Here is a 21,108-nt window from a genome sequence, read left to right on the forward strand (position 1 = left end):
CCGCCCAGCCCTCCCGCGCTACCCTGACCTTATATTTTAGGCGCTGCAGCCCCGGTCACATGACCTTCGTTCCTTTTTCGTAGCGCCCCCTGGCCTTATCCCCGACTATGGAGCTCAAAGCCAAGACTCTGGCCCCGGTGCCGCTCTTTCTTTCTGTGCTCTTCCGTTCACGTCTCTTTTGTGGGGTCTCTCTTTAGCGCCCCCTTCTGGTACTTCAGTACTTCCTCTAAGGTACTAGCCCCGTCCGATGCTCTCTGCTAGCAGCCACTCTAACTTGAGCGGCACTCCGTGGGAGCCGTCATCTCTTGTTGCGAGCGTTTTTATCACGGAGTCTGCTGTCTGGGCCGGCAATGGGAAATGAGGTGCCACCTACGTCCATCTAGTGAGCGCGGCTCCGTTCTTACGAGCTTAGCTACTGTGCTGGAGCCCAACACCGAGCCGGGTACCTCGATTCCTTTTCCACTCGAGTTTTCTCTGCCTGGCTGCTGGAAAGCCTTGCAATTCGTACAAATAGCTACTCTCCGGCCAACAACGCGGTCATTTGCGCAAACCTTGGCTGGAGCTGTTCCTCTTCAAGACCTGAGTGGCTTGCCAGGCATCCCGGCTGGCTTCTTGTCACCTTGGCTACACACCACCATTTGTTGGCGTCGTTCTAGTTGACTCGTTCTGGTCGACTCGGGTGCCACCAAGTTGTCGAGTACACCTGCCACTGTATGCCGGACGAGGGAGCGCCTTTGTACCTGAAGCGTGTCACTGCCATCATCTCCATGTGTAACCTCTGGTGCCACCTCTGGTATTACCGCCATCTGCCCAAACTAGCGCCATGGTCATTTCGCCCACCAAAACTCAGGCCAAAAGAGCTGCTGACACTGCATGCCCACGAGCCAACCAACACATTGTTCTCCCCCCGGCAAATACCGGGGGTTAAACTACGCCTCGCTCCGTGCCTGTATTCGTATCGAGGACTGGCGTCGCCAATAATGGTTGAAGATCCCCGAGAGCTAGCTAGTAGGAGAGCTCTTGCTGCCGGTTGTCTTACCCGCTGGATCATCGTGCCATGCTTGTTTCTGCCTCGATGCGCCCATGGATCCTCAGGAACCGGGATACGTACGGATCTTTTCGCAGGCCCTGCGTTGCGATGCACCGATACATTGAATCTACTGAAATACATACAGGTACGAGGACAAGCATGGAACGCATTTCCTCCTTGAGTTGAGCACTTTGTCAATTATAATTACTGGTACAGCCACCGCCATCTGGTAGTGTCAATCTGTGGCCGCCTCAAACTCTGACGATTTGCCTCATCTGAGCGATGCGATGTTCGCCATGTTCGCAGCCAGCGATGACAGAAGTAAACTTTGGCTGGACACTCGCTATCTCTGCATAGGTTGCATGAGGGAAATTGCGCATACTCAGCCTGTGAATAGAGTCTGCGCCGCCAAGTACGAGTATGACTGCTTGCACCGGCTTGCGTGCCAGCAAATCGACAGCCTCGCCGTCAGATAAGACTGGTCTCTTTTTTGCTTCTTCTGCTATGGATCCTCTCGGGTGATCAGTGTCTCCGTGCAGGGAAGTGAGCGCTCTCGCCATGGTTCCTCTCAGCCGCCTTAGCCTAGCCCCTCGCCTATGTACATGGCCGTATTACTGTGCTTTATGCATATACTCGTGGATGGCCTGCAAATAGAGAGCCACGGCAGCTGCGTCAACTCGGGTGCCCAGGCTCTCAAGTCTCCGTCTCCCCCCAGCTTTTTAACCCTTCGCAGCCCAGAGTGTGTGTGGGCTGCTGGTGGTAGCCTCGGGCACTACAGCGGTACGTACCTGAGCGTGTGTACCCGGGTACCTTCGTACTGGCACACCATCTCTCGCAGAACCCTGCCCACACCCCCACTTTACCTACTCGGCAAGGAAGAGCCAAAGCCGCCAAGCAGCCAAAGGCCCCACTTGACCAGAGTGGCCCCGCTCCACAACAAGCCACGCCCTCCGTGGCTGTAGGCCATCCTTTCCCTCCCATTTTCATCATTTTCATGGGTAAGGTAAGTTTGTCGGTTCAGCAGCGCAGGTCCGTCCTCCACAAGACCAGCCTTTTCTCTCCCCATTACCCGTTCTCTTTTTCTCCCCTCCATCACAACTCGCAGCCATAGCAAGCAGCGTCGGGGGTTCGTGGATCTTGACGTGCCTCCACGGTACCAACTATTCAACTATCCTTCCGCATAGAATTTTAGCCTCACCGGCCTTCCGTTTCGCTTGCATTTCTACTTTGCGTATTCTTTTACTCTTCATTCTTTCTTTTGTCGGGCCGAGCTGTCACTGGCGCCATAAATTAAGTGTCTGCTCTGCGCGGGTGCTTTTTCAGCGGTGCCTGTATCCAAGCCATTGGACCGCTGCCACAGCGATCGCTCTTCAATCGACACGGCAATCACCAGCTCGGAGATTTTCGCGCCGTCGCGTCGAGACTCATCTGTCCAGGCCCGCGCTATTCAACCTACACCGCCAGCCTTGTCGCGATAATCCGCTGCCGAGTGCGTCGCGATGGCGAACCATCACCCATCACCCACGATGATGCAGATGCAGCATCAGGCACCCCCTCCCGTGGCACCGCCTCAGAATGTCCAGCCAAACCACTTCAACCCTTCGCACCAGATTGCGGCTATGAATGAGGCTGTCTGGTTGCAGATCGGTATGAACCCTTCCCTACCTACCAGCTCACCCAGGCCAAGCTTGGAGACTGACACCCTGAACAGGAAGCTTCTCTGAGCTGTTGCGCGTTCCTGACGAGGCCATGCACGCCTATGAACGAGCTCTGCAGGCCAATCCAAACTCTACCGCCGCAATGAACGCGATTGGCATGCTCCTCAAGGGTCGCGAGGCCTTTGACAAAGCTCTCGAATTCTTCCGAGCCATTGTCCAGCTCGATCAGAACAATGGCGAAGCATGGGGAAATCTCGGTATGCCGCGTCACCGCTACACTGATTCTTTGGATTTAGCTCATCGAATGCTCTACAGGCCACTGCTACTTGATGACTGAAAACTTACAAAAGGCATACGACGCTTACCAGCAGGCGCTCGTCAACCTTCGGGATCCCAAGGTATGTGGATGACGCGCTAGACAGCTTGGCTTTTGCTTGGCGATCTGGGTAATAACTGTGACCATGGTAGGACCCAATGTTGTGGTACGGTATTGGTATATTGTACGATCGTTATGGCAGCTACGACTATGCCGAGGAAGCATTTTCTCAGGTCATGACCATCCAACCCGACTTTGAGAAGGCCAACGAAATATACTTCCGACTGGGCATAATCTACAAGCAACAGTCGAAGTTCAACCAGAGCCTGGATGTAAGGCAATGCCCTAAACTAAGCAACCCTCTAGCCATCTTGACTAACAGTCTTTTCAGTGCTTCAAATACATTGTCAATTCTCCTCCTGGGCCTCTTACCCAGGAAGACATCTGGTTCCAGATTGGCCACGTTCATGAGCAACAGAAAGACGTGAGCTTCTCATTTTCACCACGACTGCATGGTATGCTAACCTTGCTTCACAGTTTGATGGCGCCAAGTCCGCCTACCAGCGCGTACTGGACCAGTCGCCCAACCACGCCAAGGTTCTACAGCAATTGGGTTGGCTCTACCACCAACAGAGCCCGGCATATGACTCTCAAGAACGTGGCATCCAGTACTTGGAGAAGTCTGTCGCGGCAGACAACCAAGATGCGCAAAGCTGGTATCTCCTAGGCCGTTGCTATATGTCGCAGCAAAAGTATCCCAAGGCATATGAAGCATACCAACAAGCCGTATACCGGGATGGTAAGAACCCCACGTTCTGGTGTTCTATTGGTGTCTTGTATTATCAGATCAACCAATATCGAGATGCGCTGGACGCGTACTCACGGGCTATTCGTCTCAACCCGTACATTTCTGAGGTCTGGTATGACCTCGGCACTCTCGTAAGTCACCCTGCTGTCTTCACTATCTACTTCTTACACAGCGGATCACTGACTCGGAGCAGTATGAGTCGTGCAACAACCAGATTGCCGATGCACTGGACGCTTATCAACGGGCAGCAGAGTTGGATCCGGGTAACCCACACATTAAAGCTCGCCTTCAGCTTCTTCGCTCCGGCGGTACAAATGGCGGTCCGCCACCTGCTGCTCCTCAGCCTGCCGACATGCATCCTTCAACGTATCAGACAGGTCCTACAGGCCCTCCTCAATGGGGAGGATCCGCGCAGCAACAATCCGCTGGTCCCCCTGCTGCCACTCAGGCAGCTGGTGAGAGCTGGGCTGGTAGGCTGTCCAACGTCAACCCGCCACCCCAACCGCCCAACCCTTATGAGAGCAGAGCCGGCGAGCCTTTCCGTGGTCCAGCGCCGCCTCTCCGGCAGCCTAGCCCTCCTCCGCAAGAGCCGCCTTCACGCCAGCCATACCCTGAGCTTAACAGACCTGGCCCATCGCGTCGTGGCCCGTCACCGCCTCCCCAAGCCCATCAATATGCCCAGCCTCTTCCTCCGCCACCACCTCAGTCTCAACCCCCGGCTCCCGCACCGGCTCCTTCCCGACGTGTTGTCAATCCTAACTGGGATGGCTCGACGCCTTCGTCGGCTCCTGCTGCCAATAACCCTAACAATGCCAACCCGCCTCCGAATGCAATGGCTCCGTTCCGGACGGCCAACAGCCCTCGCACTACCGACGGCCGCCCTCCAGTTCACGACAACCGCATGCCATCCCCCAAGTCGGCTTATCCCCAGCACCAAGCTCCCCCGCCACCTCACTATGCCCCCCACCATCCAGAAATGCCACCCCAGAGTGCTCCCGAAAACAACACACAGCCGCCGCCTCCCCCGCCTGCGGCGATCTCTGAGCCTCCTGCTCAACGCATGGAGGACCGGCCTTCGTCTGTAGGACCCAAGAGGCATCGCGAGTGGGAAGAGGAGTCTGTGGCCAAGAAGCCGGCTAATGAGGAGACTCGTGCACGACTGGGCGATCTGGCACACCGCAGGCCCTCTCCAACCCCTCCCCGCGACCCATACCGCCGCAATTCGTCGGAGGCTCGCCGGACGGAGGAGCAACGTCGTCCTGAAGAGCCCAGGAGGTCCGATGAACCGCGCCACAAGACGGAGACCTATCACCCGTCCGAGGCCGCTCATCACACGCAAAGTCACAGTGTGAGCTCAAACCACCTGCCGCCGATGCAGCCAGGATCAGGTCCCATGACTGGTGTTGTCCACGAAAAACCCCAGCCACCGGTTGTTCCTAAGGAAGAACCCCGTGCCGAACAGGCGCCCCCAGCTCGCCCAGCTCCTCCACCAGCCTCTGAACCCGAGCGTGCTGCTAGGAAAATGGACGTCGACGAGGACTATGATGACAGCGGGGAAGACGAGAAGAAGACGGTGGTCCTGACTAATGGCTCTGGGCCTCCGGCAGCATCAACTGACTTGAAGGCCCCAGCGTCTTCTGCAAGCAACGTCAATGTTGCTTCTGGCCCTGTGCCCAAAACCGAGTAAGACATTTTGACATGCAGACCAAGAGAGGATGGGATTTATGAGTCAGGTCTTTTACGTGGCGATTTGTTTCAGTGTCCCTTCCCCCCTTTTCTTTTCTTTATTATATATCAGACTTTCAACCCCAGTATTACTACTTAGTTTTTCATATGTTACGGGACGATTTTGACGGATGGCAATGGGGGACGGATCATTGGTTTTGGCTAAAACAAACTGTCGCCAGGGAGCGTTTTCCGTACCATAGGTGTAGTCCTTTTTAAATCTCAATGACTTTTTTGACCAATTCTCTGTGGCCCTTGGGGATGTATCCGTACTGTGTCTTATACTCAGCTTGGTTCCTCTGTGATGCTTTGTCCCGCAGAATGCTTGTGCTGGAGACCTTGAGTCACGTGAGCCATCGCCCTTTTGTCCGTACCAAAATTTTAGTAGTGGTTGATTGGTTGAAGTGGCCCTTGCGCCATATACGGCTAGCGCTGAAATTTGGACCTCACATCAGGTCTCGCTTAAATTTCGCCCACAAATTATTTCCTGAAAGCCCTTTTCACTTTTCTGCTCCGCGCAGGCTTCGTCAATTTTTCATACTAAACTCATCACCACACAACAGCCCAAAATGAGTGTATGTGAAGATACCGAAAAGAACCTCCAGATATCCCACGATGATGCTAACATCAGAATAGCACCGCAAGTACGAGGCTCCCCGTCACGGCTCCTTGGCTTATCTGCCTCGGAAGCGCGCTGCCCGCCACCGCGGAAAGGTCAAGTCGTAAGTGTTGGAAGAAGACGAAAAAAAACTTCATATGCATCCAATCCGAGGATATCGCAAGGAACAACGCTAATCAATTGAAACTGGCAGCTTCCCCAAGGATGACCCCAAGAAGCCCGTCCACCTGACCGCCGCCATGGGCTACAAGGCCGGTATGACCACGATCGTTCGTGACCTCGACCGACCCGGCGCGAAGGCGAACAAGAAGGAAGTTGTGGAGGCTGTTTCGATCATTGATACCCCCCCTGTACGAACAATGCAGCCCGCTTGGCTATGTGCCTATGGCTAACATCTTATTTTAGATGATCGTTGTTGGTCTTGTGGGATACATCGAGACTCCCCGTGGTCTGCGATCCCTCACCACCGTGTGGGCTGAGCACTTGAGCGACGAAGTCAAGCGCCGATTCTACAAGAACTGGTACAAGAGCAAGAAGAAGGCTTTCACCAAGTACGCCAAGAAGCACTCCGACAACAGCGGTGCCTCCATCAACCGCGAGCTCGAGCGCATCAAGAAGTACTGCACCGTCGTCCGTATCCTGGCTCACACCCAGATCCGCAAGACCCCCCTCAAGCAGAAGAAGGCCCACCTTATGGAGATCCAGGTCAACGGTGGCTCCGTCGCCGAGAAGGTCGACTTCGGCAAGGACCTCTTCGAGAAGCCCGTCTCCGTCGACACCATCTTCGAGCAGGATGAGGTCATTGACGTTATCGCCGTCACTAAGGGTCATGGATTCAGCGGTGTCACCGCCCGCTGGGGCACCAAGAAGCTCCCCCGTAAGACTCACAAGGGTCTCCGAAAGGTTGCTTGTATCGGTGCTTGGCATCCTTCCCACGTCCAGTGGACTGTTGCCCGTGCCGGTCAGGAGGGTTACCACCACCGTACCTCTGTCAACCACAAGGTTTACAGAATCGGCAAGGGTGATGCTGACGACAACGCCTCCACTGACATTGATGTCACCAAGAAGAAGATCACTCCGTATGTTTACTACCCTTTTCTGCACCGCTCATCAGCGTATATAATTGCTAACATTGTCTTGCAGTCTCGGTGGCTTCGTCCGCTATGGTGAGATCAACAACGACTTCGTCATGGTCAAGGGCTCTATCCCTGGTACCAAGAAGCGTGTTGTGACCCTCCGCAAGTCCATGTGGACTCACACCTCAAGAAAGGCTCTGGAGAAGATCAGCCTCAAGTGGATCGACACCTCATCCGAGTTCGGTCACGGTGCTTTCCAGACCCCTGCGGAGAAGAAGCAGTACCAGGGTACCCTCAAGAAGGATCTGGCTTCCGCATAAAAAGCTTATTTCCTTTTTGCGCGTCGGGTCATTGCATTGGTGTCGGAATTTGGTTTGCCTTGCTTTTTGGGCTGGGTTTTGGGGCTTCATAATGGGAGGAGCACGAAAAAAGATGAATTTCAGCTAGAGATCTGAAAAATTCGAAATGAGATTTCCTGTTATGATCATGGAAATCCCGCGCATGTGCATGCCAAGTAGCGACGCCAATAGAGAAGAACTGACCATTTATACGCAAGTCTTATGTGAATCTACTGTAGAAACCTGGATCTATTTTTGCACGATTGTAATTGTAAACTATGGAAGTAAAAAAAAAAGATAACAGCTGTTATGGGAAATTCTTTCATTCTAAGTAGTCCTGATATTACCATTATGAGTGATGAATTTTGCAGCGTTTTTAACGTTTCTAGTGCTCACGGACCTGATCTATAGCGCCTCAAACTCCAACGGATTCGTCGTTGACGTCACCCCACCTCAAAAGCTGACCAGACCCCCAGCTTTAATAGCACGAAACATCTTTCATTACCTGCTTGAACCTTCTTCAACCACTCTCCCTCATGCCATCCAACCAACAAAGCCTCTTTGCTGCGTTTTCTTGCCCATCTAGAAGAGCCCTGCATATCAACAACCGCATAGCGCACCCTATCTCGCAAGCTATTATCCATCTTCAGCGCCAAGATCAATACAACAGCATCTCTGCGCCGAGCTTCACCCAACGTCGAACCCTATCGAATACTGTGTCCCGAAAAATGGCGAGTGACGAGGATTACATGGCCTTCCTCAACAAGGCGAACCAGGATGCGGACGAGGGGAGGGCAGCAGCGCAAAGCTCGCGGGGAGCGGGGCAGCAGAGGGCGTTTAAGATTGCGGATGAGGGGAGCGAGCTGCCGAAGAGCATTGCGGAGGTTATACGCGATGCGTTTTACGTGAGTGAGGCGGATGAGCCGTTTAAGGGGGTGTCGTTGAAGTGGAAGGGTGAGGGAGGGTTGCCGGATGAAGGTCAGTTGTTTTTTGTCTATGCCCTTGACACTCCATTTCAAGATTGGGGGTTTACTGTTCCCTCAAGTCTGTGGAAGGAGAAAATTCGGAGGGGAAACTTGTGCAGAAGAGCTAATTGGAACTATGTCTATATAGTCGAATTCGCAAAGCTGATCAACCACTGGGACGCCGAGAATGCGCAAATCGACATCATGGATCCGGTCGACTGGGACTCACAGGGGGAATACGGCAATGTGATTGATGCTGTGAGAGAGGCGACGAAAGGAAACGATGTGAGAGTTTATAGAGTTGCGAGGGATCTGACGAGGGCGGAATACTTTGTTATTTCGCGCGATGACGAGGGTGGGAGGATTGTGGGAGTGAAGGCGCTGGGAATTGAGTCGTGAGCGGCTGGGATTGAGTTCTTCTGTTGCGAAAGGCTCTGTATCCGTATCTATGAGTCCTTGTGTCTTTACATTTGCTATCTATTGAGGTCCTGAATATGGCATTTATTCGTCAGACTGTCCCGCAGCCCTCCGAATCCAAGATGGTTTAGCTCATCAGCGCTGGGGGGATGCAGATGGCGTCTCAACAGCGCTATGGTACCAGTACCAAGTTGACGGATTTTAATAGCTCACTGCCTATCCTTCTATCCCTGTCCTTTAATCTTTCGAGTAAACGGTAATTGGCTCACCTCACGTACATACATGTTTATAATCATAGACGGAGCATCAGCTCCCTCAGCGGCTAGGGCACTTTGAGGGAGAGAAAAAAAAAAAAAAACCACAATCAACCGGCTATCTACCTACCCGGCTACCTAGTCATCCTAGTGCTAGGTACCTATTTGTGTTCCATCGAACAAGGTGGGCATGCAGGTGGCGATTCATCTCAAGCCTCACTCATTGGTCGTTTGGCGACGATCTCTTGCCTAGTCGGGAAGCTTCCCCTCGGACTGCCTTGAATATCGAAAAGCCACGGATGGACGCCGGCCATTCAAGACACACAGAAGGAGCTTTAGCTCCCACGTTGACACAGACAGACTACGCGGACATGGAGAAGACGCTTACTTACACGTACAGCTGCTGTCTGGAGAAATGACGTCTGGCAGGTGCCGCGCGGAATCAGAATTTCGATGCGGTTTTGGAGAAAAAATCGATGCCCCACGCTTCGAATTTTGTGCGCCGCCTTGTAAAGCTCCCCGTCGTCTCTTGCTCCTTGGTCTTCATTTTTCAACCAAACACACCCATTACTTTTTTATTTTTATTTTTTCGTCTTATCCCTCTTCACTCGACTTTATCGTTTCAATCTTGAAAGACACAGTCGGGCACAGTCCATCCACCGATCTTCAAATGACAAAGAGAACGTACTCTGATCGCCGGCCGTATGAAACGCGGCCTGTGTCGCTAAAACGATTTGTCAAGAGCCAAGAGGCTCTAGACAATCTCTCTCGGTATGAAGAAGTCAGTCGTCAATTTGCACAAGAGTTCCCGCAAATAGCTTGGAGTCTTGGGCAGCACTCCTGGATACCATGTTTTCTCTCACCGAATACAGGACGACAAGAAAACAGGACGACTGCCCCAGCAGATGTTACAATCGCTGCGGACTCCAAGGTAGCCAGTCCCAGCGGGGGGCTGGCTTACGATTCCGAGGTCGCGGCTACAGCAGATTATGACATTTCGATGTACATTGACGACAATTGCTTTGACGACCTCACTTTTACACCGACCTCAGCGTCATCGTCACCGACTGAGCAACCAGGCCACCCAGACTCTTTTACTCCTCCCGAATCTGATACCGATTTCTACCCGACATGCGACCTCAAAACATTAACTTCACAGCTCCTCCAGTATAATGAAGTCCAAGAATCGAAATACAACCGCTCGTTGCAGAATTGGAATGCGGAGCAGAGGGGGGAGCAGCGGAAAAGGCTATGCACAACGATTTCCAAATCTCTCGCCGCGCCGCCAGTCGAGCCAATGGGGTCTGATAATCTTGACAACGAAGCTCTAGCCGATGCCTCCCAGGTAGATAAAGATAGGATGAATCAGATTATGATTGACTTGAATCAACTGGGGAGTCGGTTACGAGGGGATGCGAGGCGGCAGCTGGATGCTATTATTGGTGAAATGTGTTTGTGAACCCTGAGCACCTTGCTGTGTCTTTTATTTCAATGTTCTCTTGGTCTCTCTCTCTCTCTCTTTTTTTTTTTTTGGGTGTGTTTTGTTGCTATTTCAATGCTGGAGTTGGGTACGTACACGGATATACCAGGCGGGGGTCAGAATGATTCGACCATAGATACAAAATATCAGAGGCAGAGGAGTTCTCTGCCAGATTGAAGGAAATCGCGCAGCTGACAAAGATGAAAGGATTGATATCATATCCTTGACAGAGTGAGCAGAGGAGCGGCCATTTGCAATGGAAGATAAACGACTTCCTAATGTGGGTATCGGTAGACTTTGTCACCACATTGTAGTACCTACCTAGATACAGGTGACCTTTCTACGTAATCGTATAGACCTTGTTCCACTATCACAGGCATGCTGCTTCGTCCATCATCACTTTTACTACCTAAGGTGAGCACTAGTAGGTATCATCTTTTATCTACCATCTCGATTTTTCATGCATTTTCGCGACCTTGGCCTACCTACCTGAAGAAATGTCACAAGCGCACCCTCTGGGTTTTAGTACGCGGACGAGGGCACTAACAGGTGCTAAAGGCCGGCAGAATGGGCGTTGTAACCTCAGATAGATTAGCAGGGCGGTAGCTAATTTGGGGCCGCACAAAGAATCAGCTAATCGTCCATGAAAATGGGAGCAAAGACTCCGCGATGGGAAGTGGGCACATGGTCTAGAAGCTCCAAGGGCTATGCTGCTAAGTAGGAATAGCAGCAATCAAGGTTCACCACTCTTTTGTGTCTGGCGTTGGAGGCTAGCCGTCCCGTCCAGTTAGTTGGGCAGCTTTGGCAGCTTTTTTTCGGAGGGGGAGCGGTTTGGGGTAGTTTTGAGTTTTGCTGGCACATTGTTAGTTCCAATATGGATCAATCATGAAATCAAACTGATGCTGTTTGTGTTTCAAGTTTTGCTTATACTACTGTACGGACTGTACGATAAGGTTAAGCTGTCAGTTACCTACAAGGTAAGGTACTCAAGGTAGTACGAGCAGGCAGTGAGTGGCAACTGCATAATCGGAGGTTAGTACGGAGTACGGGCTCTTTTTTTTTTTTTGGTACTCGGGATATGTAGCTTTTCGAGGGGCTGCAGCGCTGCGGCAACTGCAGATTCTGCTCCAAGTGGCAAGGTGCTGAAAACACGCCTGGGGTACCCTCCAATATATACCTTGCATAGTGCCTCTGAGAGTCGTTGGTGATCGGCGCCCCCATGGTTTTTTCCAATCCCGAGCGACAGCGATCCGTGCACCTTGTGGCGGCTGTGGAACGGTGATGGCAGCAATTCCGGACCGGGCTCAGGTGAAGGCTGCCAAGCTGGTGTCCGAGTCGGCCAGAGAGCGAGAGACGTTTGAGTGAGTTGGAGATTCTTTTCTTTTTTTCTTTTTTTTTTCTTTTTCTTCGTCTGCCCTTCTCTCTCTCTCTTCTTCTTGCCATCGTCAGATCAGGTCAGGCTCTTCTTCTTTGTGCTAACCCGTGGCATCATCATCATGTAGATATTCTTCGTCTCTCCTCAGCGCCGTCAGGCTCAACGAAACCGGCAAGCCGACACCTTCGTCTGAGCTCGCTACCGCCGACGACGTTATTCTCACCGGCCTCGCCCAGCTGGGAGCTTTGCAGACGGGCACCGACAGGTCCCTCATCTCGCTGTTCGACGCCCACCGCCAGTGCATCGTCGCCGAAGCAACACCCACCCAGCGCCTATATCCATCACTCAAGAGTGACGACTGTGACCGCCCCCTCTGGCTATGTGGCACCGCCATCCCTCGTAGCCATGGAATCTGCGAGCTGAGTCTCCTTGGCGACAAGGCTCTCGATGCGGCCGATGGCGAGAACCCCAACCAGCTCCCTCTGACCATTGCTCATGACCTTGTCACCGACCCCCGGTTCTCGGAAAAGCCGTACTGCCAGCCAGGCACTTTGGCTCGGTTCTATGCGGCTGTACCGATTCGAACTCGACGTGGAATCAACATCGGCGTCTACTGCGTCATCAACGAGACACCAAACAAGACCTGGACTGATGCCCACTCGCAGCATCTACGAGACATATCCTGGGCCATCATGGACCATCTCGAGGCACAGAGACTCAAAGTTGTGCATAAGCGGGATCTGCGAATGAACAGAGGCTTGGGGTCGTTTATCGAGGGCAAAGCTACCATATATGGAGGGCAGAAGTCTTCACATGATGTTGTCTTGGAGACAGTGCCCAACAGCCCTAGCCACAGGCAACGATTTTTCCAACAGCAACAGCAGGACATACCAGAGGATGATCTCGTGACCGACTTGTCACCGAAAACGACATTGACAGATCCAATCGACGCCTCAAGGCCGGGAAACGAAGCAAATCTAAGCCCAAACGACGCCATCTCTGGCCATGAACGTCGTACATTCTCTGCTGGCAGCTCAGGATCCACGAGGCCCGAATTCAAATCCATGGCTAATCTGACAGAAGACGAAAGCTCAATGGTCATTCTGTCAAAAGCTGCCAACATTGTCAGAGAGTCCATCGAGGTGGAGGGCTGCCTTTTCTTCGAAGCCCCGATCCTGTCATATCTATCCCCGGCGGCGCAGAACAGCACTGCAACTGACGATGGAAGCCAGTCGTCCGCCACGAGCAGTAGCGATGAGGACCTAGAAGCGAGGCGTCCAAGTAAGACTGCGTCGCAGTGTAGGCTCCTTGGCTTTTCTACGTCTACGGCATCGAGCATTAATGGGGCTATTCCAAGTCGGCCCTGCATTTCGCTAAGAGAGAACTTTCTGTCCAAGCTTCTTCGGCGTTATCCCAGGGGCCAGATTTTTAACTTTGGCGCTGACGGAGAGTTACAATCGGACTCGTCAGAAGACGAGCAGCCATGGCAGTCATCGGAGGCATACCCGAACGTCTCTCCGTTACCCTTTAGTTATTCCGAAATAAATCTAGCAACGCCACGAGTGAAAAGCTCGGCGAGGCAGCTTGAGGGAAAGGCTCTCCTCAAGGCTTTCCCTGGTTCTCGGAGCATAGGATTTGTTCCTATCTGGGACCCCAGGAAAGATCGATGGCATGCCGGCGGATTCATCTGCACCAAGGACGTAGCTCGAAGTTTTTCACTTGAACAGGAATTAAGTTATCTGAGAGCTCTAGGGATGCTTGCCATGTCTGAAATTCTGCGGTTCAAGGATTTGCGGGCTGATAAAGCAAAGACGGATGCTCTTGGATCGCTCTCACATGAGCTTCGATCCCCGCTGCATGGAATTCTGCTCAACGCCGAACTGCTAATTGATACCAAGCTCGACATCTTTCAGGGCAACGTTGCCCACACTATTGAAACTTGTTCCCGCACACTTCTTGACACAGTGGACCACCTCCTTGAATATTCCAGAATAAACCATCTATCCGGACGAGATGATAGGGCGCTTAGTTTAACGTCAAATGGTCTCGAGCTGGGGCAGTTTGGCAAAAAATCCCTACTGCGCGACTCACAAATCGACCACATTGTCGAGGAAGTCATCGAGAGTGTCTTTGCTGGCTTCAACTTCTTACACTTGTCCGTCAAACAACTCTCTGACGAACACAGCGGGTCTATCAACAGTGATGTAAATGCGAATCATCACTCGGATTCGCTGCAAGCAATAGATCAGCTTGAACCCTGGATGACCAAGAACGGGGAGCTCAGGTGGAGCTTCGATGATGTCTTGATAATCCTCTCAATGGATGCCAGGTGCAATTGGGCGTATTGCGTTGACGTGGGGGCCATCCGTCGTATAGTCATGAATATTTTCGGCAATGCTTTGAAGCATACCAAGCGGGGCACAATTACAGTTTCACTTACGCAGGAAATGGTTCGTCTTAGGGGCCGCAAGAAAGAGCGTGTTGTTAGATTTACGGTGCAGGATACCGGCAAAGGCATCGGCCCTGATTTCCTCAAGCACGGGCTCTTCCGTCCCTTCTCCCAGGAGGATCCATTATCACCTGGTGCTGGGCTAGGTCTCAGTCTCGTGCAGCAGATAACATCTCATCTGCAAGGTGATGTCTCGATCCGGAGCGAGCTTGGCGTTGGGACGACAGCCTGTGTCACACTCCCATTGGAGCAGCTACCGCGTCCTGTGGAAGTGGCCCCTACAATATCCGATGAAGAAGACAAGGCGTTCAAAGAACAAGTCGCTGACCTCAAAGGCCTGCGTGTGCGGGTTATAATGGCGAATTCTGACTGGCAAACGGCTATAGTCAACACCTGCCGCGAATGGCTACATATGGAAATCATCCCCAATACCCGGGATACAAGCGTCACGCCGGACCTTGTGTTGTGGTCTCATATGGACATGGCGAGACTGAGCGAAGATTTTGAATCATTTGATAAAACCCCTAATGTTGTCGTGTGCTCAAACGCTCTACAAGCCTATCGCCAATCACACATGTTCAAGAAGGCTGCATCTCCTGCCATTTTTGAGTTTATTTCTCAACCGTGAGTCTCTCCATCTTTGGTGCTATTTTCTTGTTCCTCGTTGACTCATGCGCTGCAATCTTTAGAACCGGCCCTCGTAAACTTGCCAGAACACTGCATTCGGCATACATGCGCTGGATGAGCAGCTTCAATTCGCCAGGAGCACCTCTTTCGACTCCAATGGTGGCCACGAGGCCAAAAGGGCCCAAAAGAACGCCAAGTACATTCTCTTCTGCTCGTACCGGTAGGCCACCATTGACCAGACCGACGACTGCTGTATCTCGAAGCAGCGGTTCAATATGGACGAGCGACGGTTCTTTTATATCGACTAATTCTCAGACTGAAACGCCTCCAAAGTCCCCGGAAGAGTCTCTAGTCCGGCGGGATAAGCCCGCCGCGCCTCAAATCAGCTTTTTGCTCGTTGATGACAATTACATCAACTTGAGAGTGCTCTCCACTTATATGAAGAAGCGCAACATTGGATTCCAAGAGGCGAAGAACGGCAAGGAAGCGGTCGATTACTTCCTTGCACACCCCGGCGCGTATGCCTGCATCCTAATGGACATATCCATGCCGGTCATGGATGGATTTGAGGCCACGAGGCAAATTCGAGCACATGAAGCACAGATGGGACTGACACCCGTCCCCATTATTGCGCTTTCGGGATTAGCAACGGAAGATGCTCAGCAAGAGGCATTTGGAAGTGGGATGGATGTGTTTCTCACTAAGCCGGTAAAGCTTGGGGCTTTGGGTAACCTGCTCGAGTCTCATGGAATTCTCAACAGCGGCTGAAAGGCAAAGTTGAATTCTATACTACTTGACTTATGCGTTCAGCATGGATATACACGAAACGGCTGGTCAAAACCGAAACGGAGAACGCCGGTACGAAAGCACTTGTTTGTGAAGAATACTACGAGGGAATTACTAAGATGCGTCCAGCGTCTGGCTCACCGAAATCTGGTACGCTGGAGTGTTCTATTTCTGTCTATAATCATCTACCACCCCGGTTGAAGCCAGATGACGAATCAACCAGCCTCAGCGGCCACGAGTCAACAGTCGTCGCGTCATCGTGGGCACAGGGAGGATTTTGGAGGTAAATAATCAAATGTGGCAATGAGGAATGAACGAGGATTAATGCCCGCCATGCGAAATGAGATACATGGATGGAGTTGAAGGAAGGCCCTTAGTGGCCTAGTAGCAAGAACTAGCATGAATACGAAATATGGTGGCATCTTTGGTAGAGATGCCATATTTGATGTCCAGGGACGGACTGATTCTGTGAAGGATTACCCGAATGGTGAGATCCACCAGTAAAGAACATCTATTTCATCTTGATGCAGTCGAACGAGAACGAGGTCATTGAGAAAGGCCCATTGTTGCGTGGCTTCTTAGAATCCTGGGTGTCATGGATGGAGATGCTCGAGGGCCCCTGGCACGGAAATCGCACGCGATTGCGGGGGAGAAAGAACATTGATCATATTTTTGATGAAGCTTTTTTTGCTGCCCATGTTATGTGTGTATGTAGGCAGTATGTATGTATAATCATTTTGGTAGCAAGCAATAATAAAGGGGTTAGCCTACCAGGTAAATTGTGGGAGCGCAGTAAGAAAATAGCGTGGAAAGGGCGGAGAGGAGGGCTATGGATGATCTGCCGGGCGTGAGGTTGCGTGCGCAAATGCATCTCTCCAGCTACATATTACCTAGTAGTTTTTTTCTTTTTTCTAATAATGTACATATTTTGTTCCATGCTTACGTTTTGGCGCACTGTAGATCCGGGTTGCGACGTTAGATCGGGGTTTTGATTGTGTCCCCATAAATAGGTATTGATGATGATGATGCCCTGCGCTACGACTGTTTGAGGGAGCTGGATTGTGGACAACGAGTAAGGGTGATTTCGAGATGGGGCTGGGGAAGAAGACAGCGATATGTTGGGCAGTGTTGGCTGTGTAGGTAGTATATTGGTATGCTTGGGTGCTATAAGCAAGGCAGGGGAGGGTGTCTATTTATATTGGGGGATGCTAAATATAGTGCCTGGTGGAAATGCTTGAAGACTGAGTGCTGATTCAGATTGATGCCGTTTATGACGATGAATATATGCCGAGGTGTAGAGATATTTAGATGTATGGTCTGGGGGATGTTTCATGCTATATTTGTTCTTTCTTAGTATAGATGTTTTATGTGTTTGTGATGGGGTGGATTTTTACTTGTTTTTGAGAGCGTGGAAGCTCTATGGGTAAGCGGAGGAGGACACGGTAATTGGTGGATATTAGTTGCCAAAATGAATATACCTAGACGTGTGAGATTTTACTGGATGCAGGTGGATGGAATCAAGTGGTTGGTGTTTTAACATTGCTTGATCTGGAAATAGGTATGCTTGAGTGCCTATGAAGAGAAAGGTTTTGAACAGCATAGGATAATCTCTGTTTTCTACTAAACTACCTAGTACTCAAAAAAGATTATAATATCGAGTATCATGAAACTTTCTCACCTACCTAGCTGTTGTAATGTGTGGTGTGTTCCTATGGTTGTCTCGTTCTCCTACTATTACTCCTCTTGGAAATTGTCTTACACGTTCTGATAGCATCTGCGATAATCTGCTACTCTCATTACCCTCCCCCAGTATAAAGCAATGGAAAGATCATCTAAGATCCTGCAATACCTCTGCTCCACAGCATTAATGTGCCTTACCTTGATAGAGCACTGAGCCAACAACCAAGCTCGTATGGATCTCCACTCCGCTGGCTCTGCGGACCAGGATCTTGACAATTGTTCTATAGCCATCATGTCACTATTCTTAATCTGAAACATAACTTACTTCTATCGCATATGCTAGTACAGTTCTAGGCTAATTACGAAATTGCATGTTCCCAAACTGGGCATCTCTCACCATCCCTGGAATCCATTCTGCTGACTACCTCTGTAGTAATCCTCCACTATTCAGCAGTAGACAAACACTTTAAAATGGAATCTTTGAAAAGCTGCCCTGGCTAGTCTTGGGATGTGGGCTTGACGGCGAAGCTATCGTGGAGCAAGGACTGTTGTTTGAGCCTGGCACGGTGGGAGGAATGAGGGTGTTGCTAATCATCTCGCGGCGGTGGAGAGACAGACAAAGGCATCGTTAAGATTGTTCAAGTCCTGGAGCCATGACGGATGAAGTTGAGATATACGACATAATTCGATTCTGCCACATTAGCGCAAAGATATCTAATACGTCGATATTAAGTAAAGTAAAGCCAAATTGATCTCAATTCTCTCGAGATTTCTGGAAGCTCCTGACCGACAGCAGCGAACAAAGAGACATGCAGACTGTCGTCATCTGCAACTTGAGCATCGGTCCGCAGGTTATTCCGCAGCACAGTACATACAGTGCGCACAGACCCTCGACCCACCGCCCAGGGCCACTGGCACTACTGTAGAGTTTCCCCCAGAACATGAACGTGGAGCTTGAAATTGTCTGTGCGAATTCTATTTCTATATTTAGATTTGACTCCCTGCAACTCCCACTGAAACTTGCTCTTTACGATGGCGAAACGGACATGAGTCTTTGCGGACGGTCACGGTGTTCCCAGTGGCAAAGGCAAAAAAGACTCGATCATGGCAAAAACAAAATCGTCCTCGTGCCGCATCTGCACTGTTCGTCCGGAGTAGTGCGGACCGACGTTTATGCAAACAAGAACAAAAGATGCGCGCACAAACGCCACCAATTGTGATAACGCCATGTTGCGATGGCCGGAAATCTGCTCGTTGGTCCGAGACAAGCAGCAAGAAACATCCCCAAGCACGACTCGCCATTGGCACGGCCGTGTGACAGCGGCCGAGGTCGTGCATCTGCTTCACAAGTTTTGTGCCCGATTAGACGCCATTGGCTCCTGGGGCCAGCGGGCGATTGGCGGGATGCCTCAGGGCGCTGCAGCAGGGGCCGGGGCTCAGCGCTTACCCGCAGGCTAGAAATAGCAACAGGGCCACTCACGGCCATGGTCGACCCTCCACCTCCGCTGCCTCGCTCTACTCGCGTCTATCCCGACGACTGCAGCGGATGTGATTTGGCTTGCTGCCGTTAGCATCATGCAGCTGCGTCGGCTGAACAAGGACGGAGCGGTTCCACTTTGTCGCTGGTGGCGCAAGAAAAGGGACTGGGGAGGAAGAGAGAAAAGAGGAGGAACAGCAAGAGAGGAGAAGAGGAGGAGGAGGAGGAGACGAGACGAAAAGACGCCGAGGACGATGCACAACATGCGCGGTTGTTTCGTCGTATATAGCCGCCGACGATCCCGCCATCTGGTCTGTTGGCTTTGTTCTGCGGCATTTCTATTCTCGTCTCACGACGCTTATAATACAACCCCAAGGTTTGCGTTTTGTTTCGTACTCGTACCTGGGACGATAATACAGTTTGACTTTGACTTGGTTGGGTCAGGGATCTCGTTGACTCACCCCACTCACTCCCCATCTTTATTTCTCTCTTCTACTCCTACTCTTCAACTTTAACAGCTCTCATCTGTCTCCGTTTAAACATACATCCTCTTAAGTGAATCGTGATGGCTTCTCAACCCTTCCAACAGACCTCTTCCAAGAGGCCACGGCTATCTCTCAAGATCAGCACCTCCAGCCCTTCAGTCCCCAGCAGACCTACAAGAGGCTTCCAAGTCGACCCTACCGATCGTACCGCATGCAACACACTATCCAACGTATATGCCACGGCCATCGAGAGATCTACGCCAGTCCAAGCAGAACCCCTCACAGCAATCAACACCCTACAAAGCTTCTCTCTAAAGACACCAATCGAGCCTCGAGGCCCCAAGCTAAGAATCAAGACGCCATATGTCGCCGCCTTTCCAGAGACACCAACCACAGAGACCTCGGGCTCGCCACCACAGCAGATGGAAATTGCCTTTCCGAGCACAATGACACCGACGCCTCCCATGTCTGCTGGCGCCGTCGACCCCAACGGACCAAAGGCCTTTTCTTTCTCTCCTATGGATATCTCCTCCAAGACAAGGGCATATGCTGTCACCTCTCCATGCTCACCTGTCGAGCCTCTTCTATCCAGACGGTTTACTTCCCTGTATACCACTGCCGCCCCGGCTCCCTATACGCACCCTCACTCCCTCCACAGCATTCTGCGCAACTCACCTCTTCCCCCCCGGACGGCAATTCCAGCCTCTCCGAGGCGGCAGTCCTTGCGGCTGCAGGAAAAGGCTGCCAAGCGAGTGGGCTACAACAACCCTCTCACACAGACCATCATCACCAACAAGTACACCAAGTCACACATCGACCTTCTTGTGGAGGAGGCTTCGCCCGCCTCGCCATCATTTTCCCCTATTGGGGGCGACAGGGCAATCAACATCAAGCAAGCCTTTTCACCCAACGAAATCGAGAATGGGGGCCAAACGCCAGGCCCGTTCGAGGACATGCGACGCAAGCTTGCGGCTTTGAGTGGCAGTGCAGCAACTTTGTCTCCATCAGAGACGGGTGGCATTCGCAAGCGCAAGCGTAAGGAGAAGAAACGCCAGTGGGTCTGGACAATCGGCGTGGCAGACGAGGAAGAAGAGGATGACGAACGCATTGGCGGCGCAATCGCGGCCTCGAGGGCTGAAGCCGCCTCTGCAAGGGCCAGGGCAACTGCCAAGACGCCTCGTGGTGATGAGGCAGTGTCTACGACAGTCGTTCCAGATATCCAGATGGTGCCTGACACACCGACAGCAAGCATCGAGAGCAGTGCAGACTCGGCCATTGACATTGACATGTCAGATGCCAGCAGTGTCGTCTCGGAAGATTCTCAGCATTTTCTTGTTGCACATTTGGCTTCAGCTGAGCTGGACATGAAGACGCCTACGGAGCCCAGGGCGCAGTACAATAAGCGGAAGCGGGATACGCCTATCCCAGAGCTAGCTGAGGCGCAGGACACGCCCGTAAGCGGGCACAGCTGAGTTGACCCCTGGCGAAATGAAATCGACCAAGGGGACACTCTAGAACATAAAATGAAAAAAAGAAACGAAAA

The 21,108-nt window shown here is 51.8% G+C and overlaps 8 protein-coding genes across 8 annotated transcripts; 7 read left to right on the forward strand and 1 right to left on the reverse strand.

Annotated features, from left to right (window-relative positions):
- Positions 1 to 477: 477 nt before the first annotated feature.
- Positions 478 to 1,419, forward strand: M431DRAFT_388574 (hypothetical protein). The gene has a single exon (XM_024914771.1). It carries the CDS (start codon positions 714 to 716, stop codon positions 1,209 to 1,211), a length of 498 nt encoding a protein of 165 aa, XP_024776564.1. The 5' UTR covers positions 478 to 713; the 3' UTR covers positions 1,212 to 1,419.
- An 842-nt stretch (positions 1,420 to 2,261) lies between these two features.
- M431DRAFT_388581 (hypothetical protein) lies at positions 2,262 to 5,525 on the forward strand. Its single transcript, XM_024914772.1, has 7 exons — positions 2,262 to 2,677; positions 2,742 to 2,945; positions 3,004 to 3,086; positions 3,157 to 3,336; positions 3,396 to 3,488; positions 3,542 to 3,943; positions 4,006 to 5,525. Exons 1-7 carry the CDS (start codon positions 2,530 to 2,532, stop codon positions 5,497 to 5,499), a joined length of 2,604 nt encoding a protein of 867 aa, XP_024776565.1. The 5' UTR covers positions 2,262 to 2,529; the 3' UTR covers positions 5,500 to 5,525.
- Positions 5,526 to 6,038: 513 nt separating this feature from the next.
- M431DRAFT_506628 (hypothetical protein) lies at positions 6,039 to 7,790 on the forward strand. The gene is made up of 5 exons (XM_024918832.1): positions 6,039 to 6,112; positions 6,174 to 6,259; positions 6,350 to 6,506; positions 6,562 to 7,235; positions 7,300 to 7,790. Exons 1-5 carry the CDS (start codon positions 6,107 to 6,109, stop codon positions 7,550 to 7,552), a joined length of 1,176 nt encoding a protein of 391 aa, XP_024776566.1. The 5' UTR covers positions 6,039 to 6,106; the 3' UTR covers positions 7,553 to 7,790.
- Positions 7,791 to 8,106: 316 nt separating this feature from the next.
- M431DRAFT_529643 (hypothetical protein) lies at positions 8,107 to 9,324 on the forward strand (the record flags this gene model as incomplete). The annotated part of the gene is given in 2 exon segments (XM_024920771.1): positions 8,107 to 8,889; positions 8,909 to 9,324. The coding sequence occupies 2 exon segments, from the start codon at positions 8,107 to 8,109 to the stop codon at positions 8,909 to 8,911; spliced, it is 786 nt and encodes a 261-aa protein (XP_024776567.1). The 3' UTR covers positions 8,912 to 9,324.
- A 391-nt stretch (positions 9,325 to 9,715) lies between these two features.
- On the forward strand, positions 9,716 to 10,779 carry M431DRAFT_506629 (hypothetical protein). Its single transcript, XM_024918833.1, has one exon. The coding sequence runs from the start codon at positions 9,877 to 9,879 to the stop codon at positions 10,663 to 10,665; it is 789 nt and encodes a 262-aa protein (XP_024776568.1). The 5' UTR covers positions 9,716 to 9,876; the 3' UTR covers positions 10,666 to 10,779.
- A 1,188-nt stretch (positions 10,780 to 11,967) lies between these two features.
- M431DRAFT_3994 (hypothetical protein) lies at positions 11,968 to 15,905 on the forward strand (the record flags this gene model as incomplete). The annotated part of the gene is made up of 3 exons (XM_024914862.1): positions 11,968 to 12,047; positions 12,189 to 15,134; positions 15,200 to 15,905. The coding sequence occupies 3 exons, from the start codon at positions 11,968 to 11,970 to the stop codon at positions 15,903 to 15,905; spliced, it is 3,732 nt and encodes a 1,243-aa protein (XP_024776569.1).
- A 2,646-nt stretch (positions 15,906 to 18,551) lies between these two features.
- M431DRAFT_388697 (hypothetical protein) lies at positions 18,552 to 19,030 on the reverse strand. Its single transcript, XM_024914774.1, has one exon. The coding sequence runs from the start codon at positions 18,939 to 18,941 to the stop codon at positions 18,591 to 18,593; it is 351 nt and encodes a 116-aa protein (XP_024776570.1). The 5' UTR covers positions 18,942 to 19,030; the 3' UTR covers positions 18,552 to 18,590.
- Positions 19,031 to 19,645: 615 nt separating this feature from the next.
- On the forward strand, positions 19,646 to 21,037 carry M431DRAFT_81960 (hypothetical protein; the record flags this gene model as incomplete). Its single annotated transcript, XM_024923103.1, has 1 exon — positions 19,646 to 21,037. The coding sequence occupies one exon, from the start codon at positions 19,646 to 19,648 to the stop codon at positions 21,035 to 21,037; it is 1,392 nt and encodes a 463-aa protein (XP_024776571.1).
- Between the last annotated feature and the right edge of the window lie 71 nt (positions 21,038 to 21,108).

Source organism: Trichoderma harzianum (genome assembly GCF_003025095.1).
Source record: "Trichoderma harzianum CBS 226.95 unplaced genomic scaffold M431scaffold_4, whole genome shotgun sequence".
Lineage (NCBI taxonomy): Eukaryota > Fungi > Ascomycota > Sordariomycetes > Hypocreales > Hypocreaceae > Trichoderma > Trichoderma harzianum.

Coding starts and splice junctions, on each gene's coding strand:
- M431DRAFT_506629 (XM_024918833.1), top strand. CDS start 9,877: ATGACAAAGAGAACGTACTCTGATCGCCGGCCGTATGAAACGCGGCCT.
- M431DRAFT_388697 (XM_024914774.1), bottom strand. CDS start 18,941: ATGCACGACCTCGGCCGCTGTCACACGGCCGTGCCAATGGCGAGTCGT.
- M431DRAFT_506628 (XM_024918832.1), top strand. Junction 6,507..6,561: donor CGATCATTGATACCCCCCCT/GTACGAACAATG, acceptor ATCTTATTTTAG/ATGATCGTTGTTGGTCTTGT. Junction 7,236..7,299: donor ACCAAGAAGAAGATCACTCC/GTATGTTTACTA, acceptor ATTGTCTTGCAG/TCTCGGTGGCTTCGTCCGCT.
- M431DRAFT_388581 (XM_024914772.1), top strand. CDS start 2,530: ATGGCGAACCATCACCCATCACCCACGATGATGCAGATGCAGCATCAG. Junction 2,678..2,741: donor GGCTGTCTGGTTGCAGATCG/GTATGAACCCTT, acceptor CACCCTGAACAG/GAAGCTTCTCTGAGCTGTTG. Junction 3,087..3,156: donor TCAACCTTCGGGATCCCAAG/GTATGTGGATGA, acceptor TGACCATGGTAG/GACCCAATGTTGTGGTACGG.
- M431DRAFT_388574 (XM_024914771.1), top strand. CDS start 714: ATGCCGGACGAGGGAGCGCCTTTGTACCTGAAGCGTGTCACTGCCATC.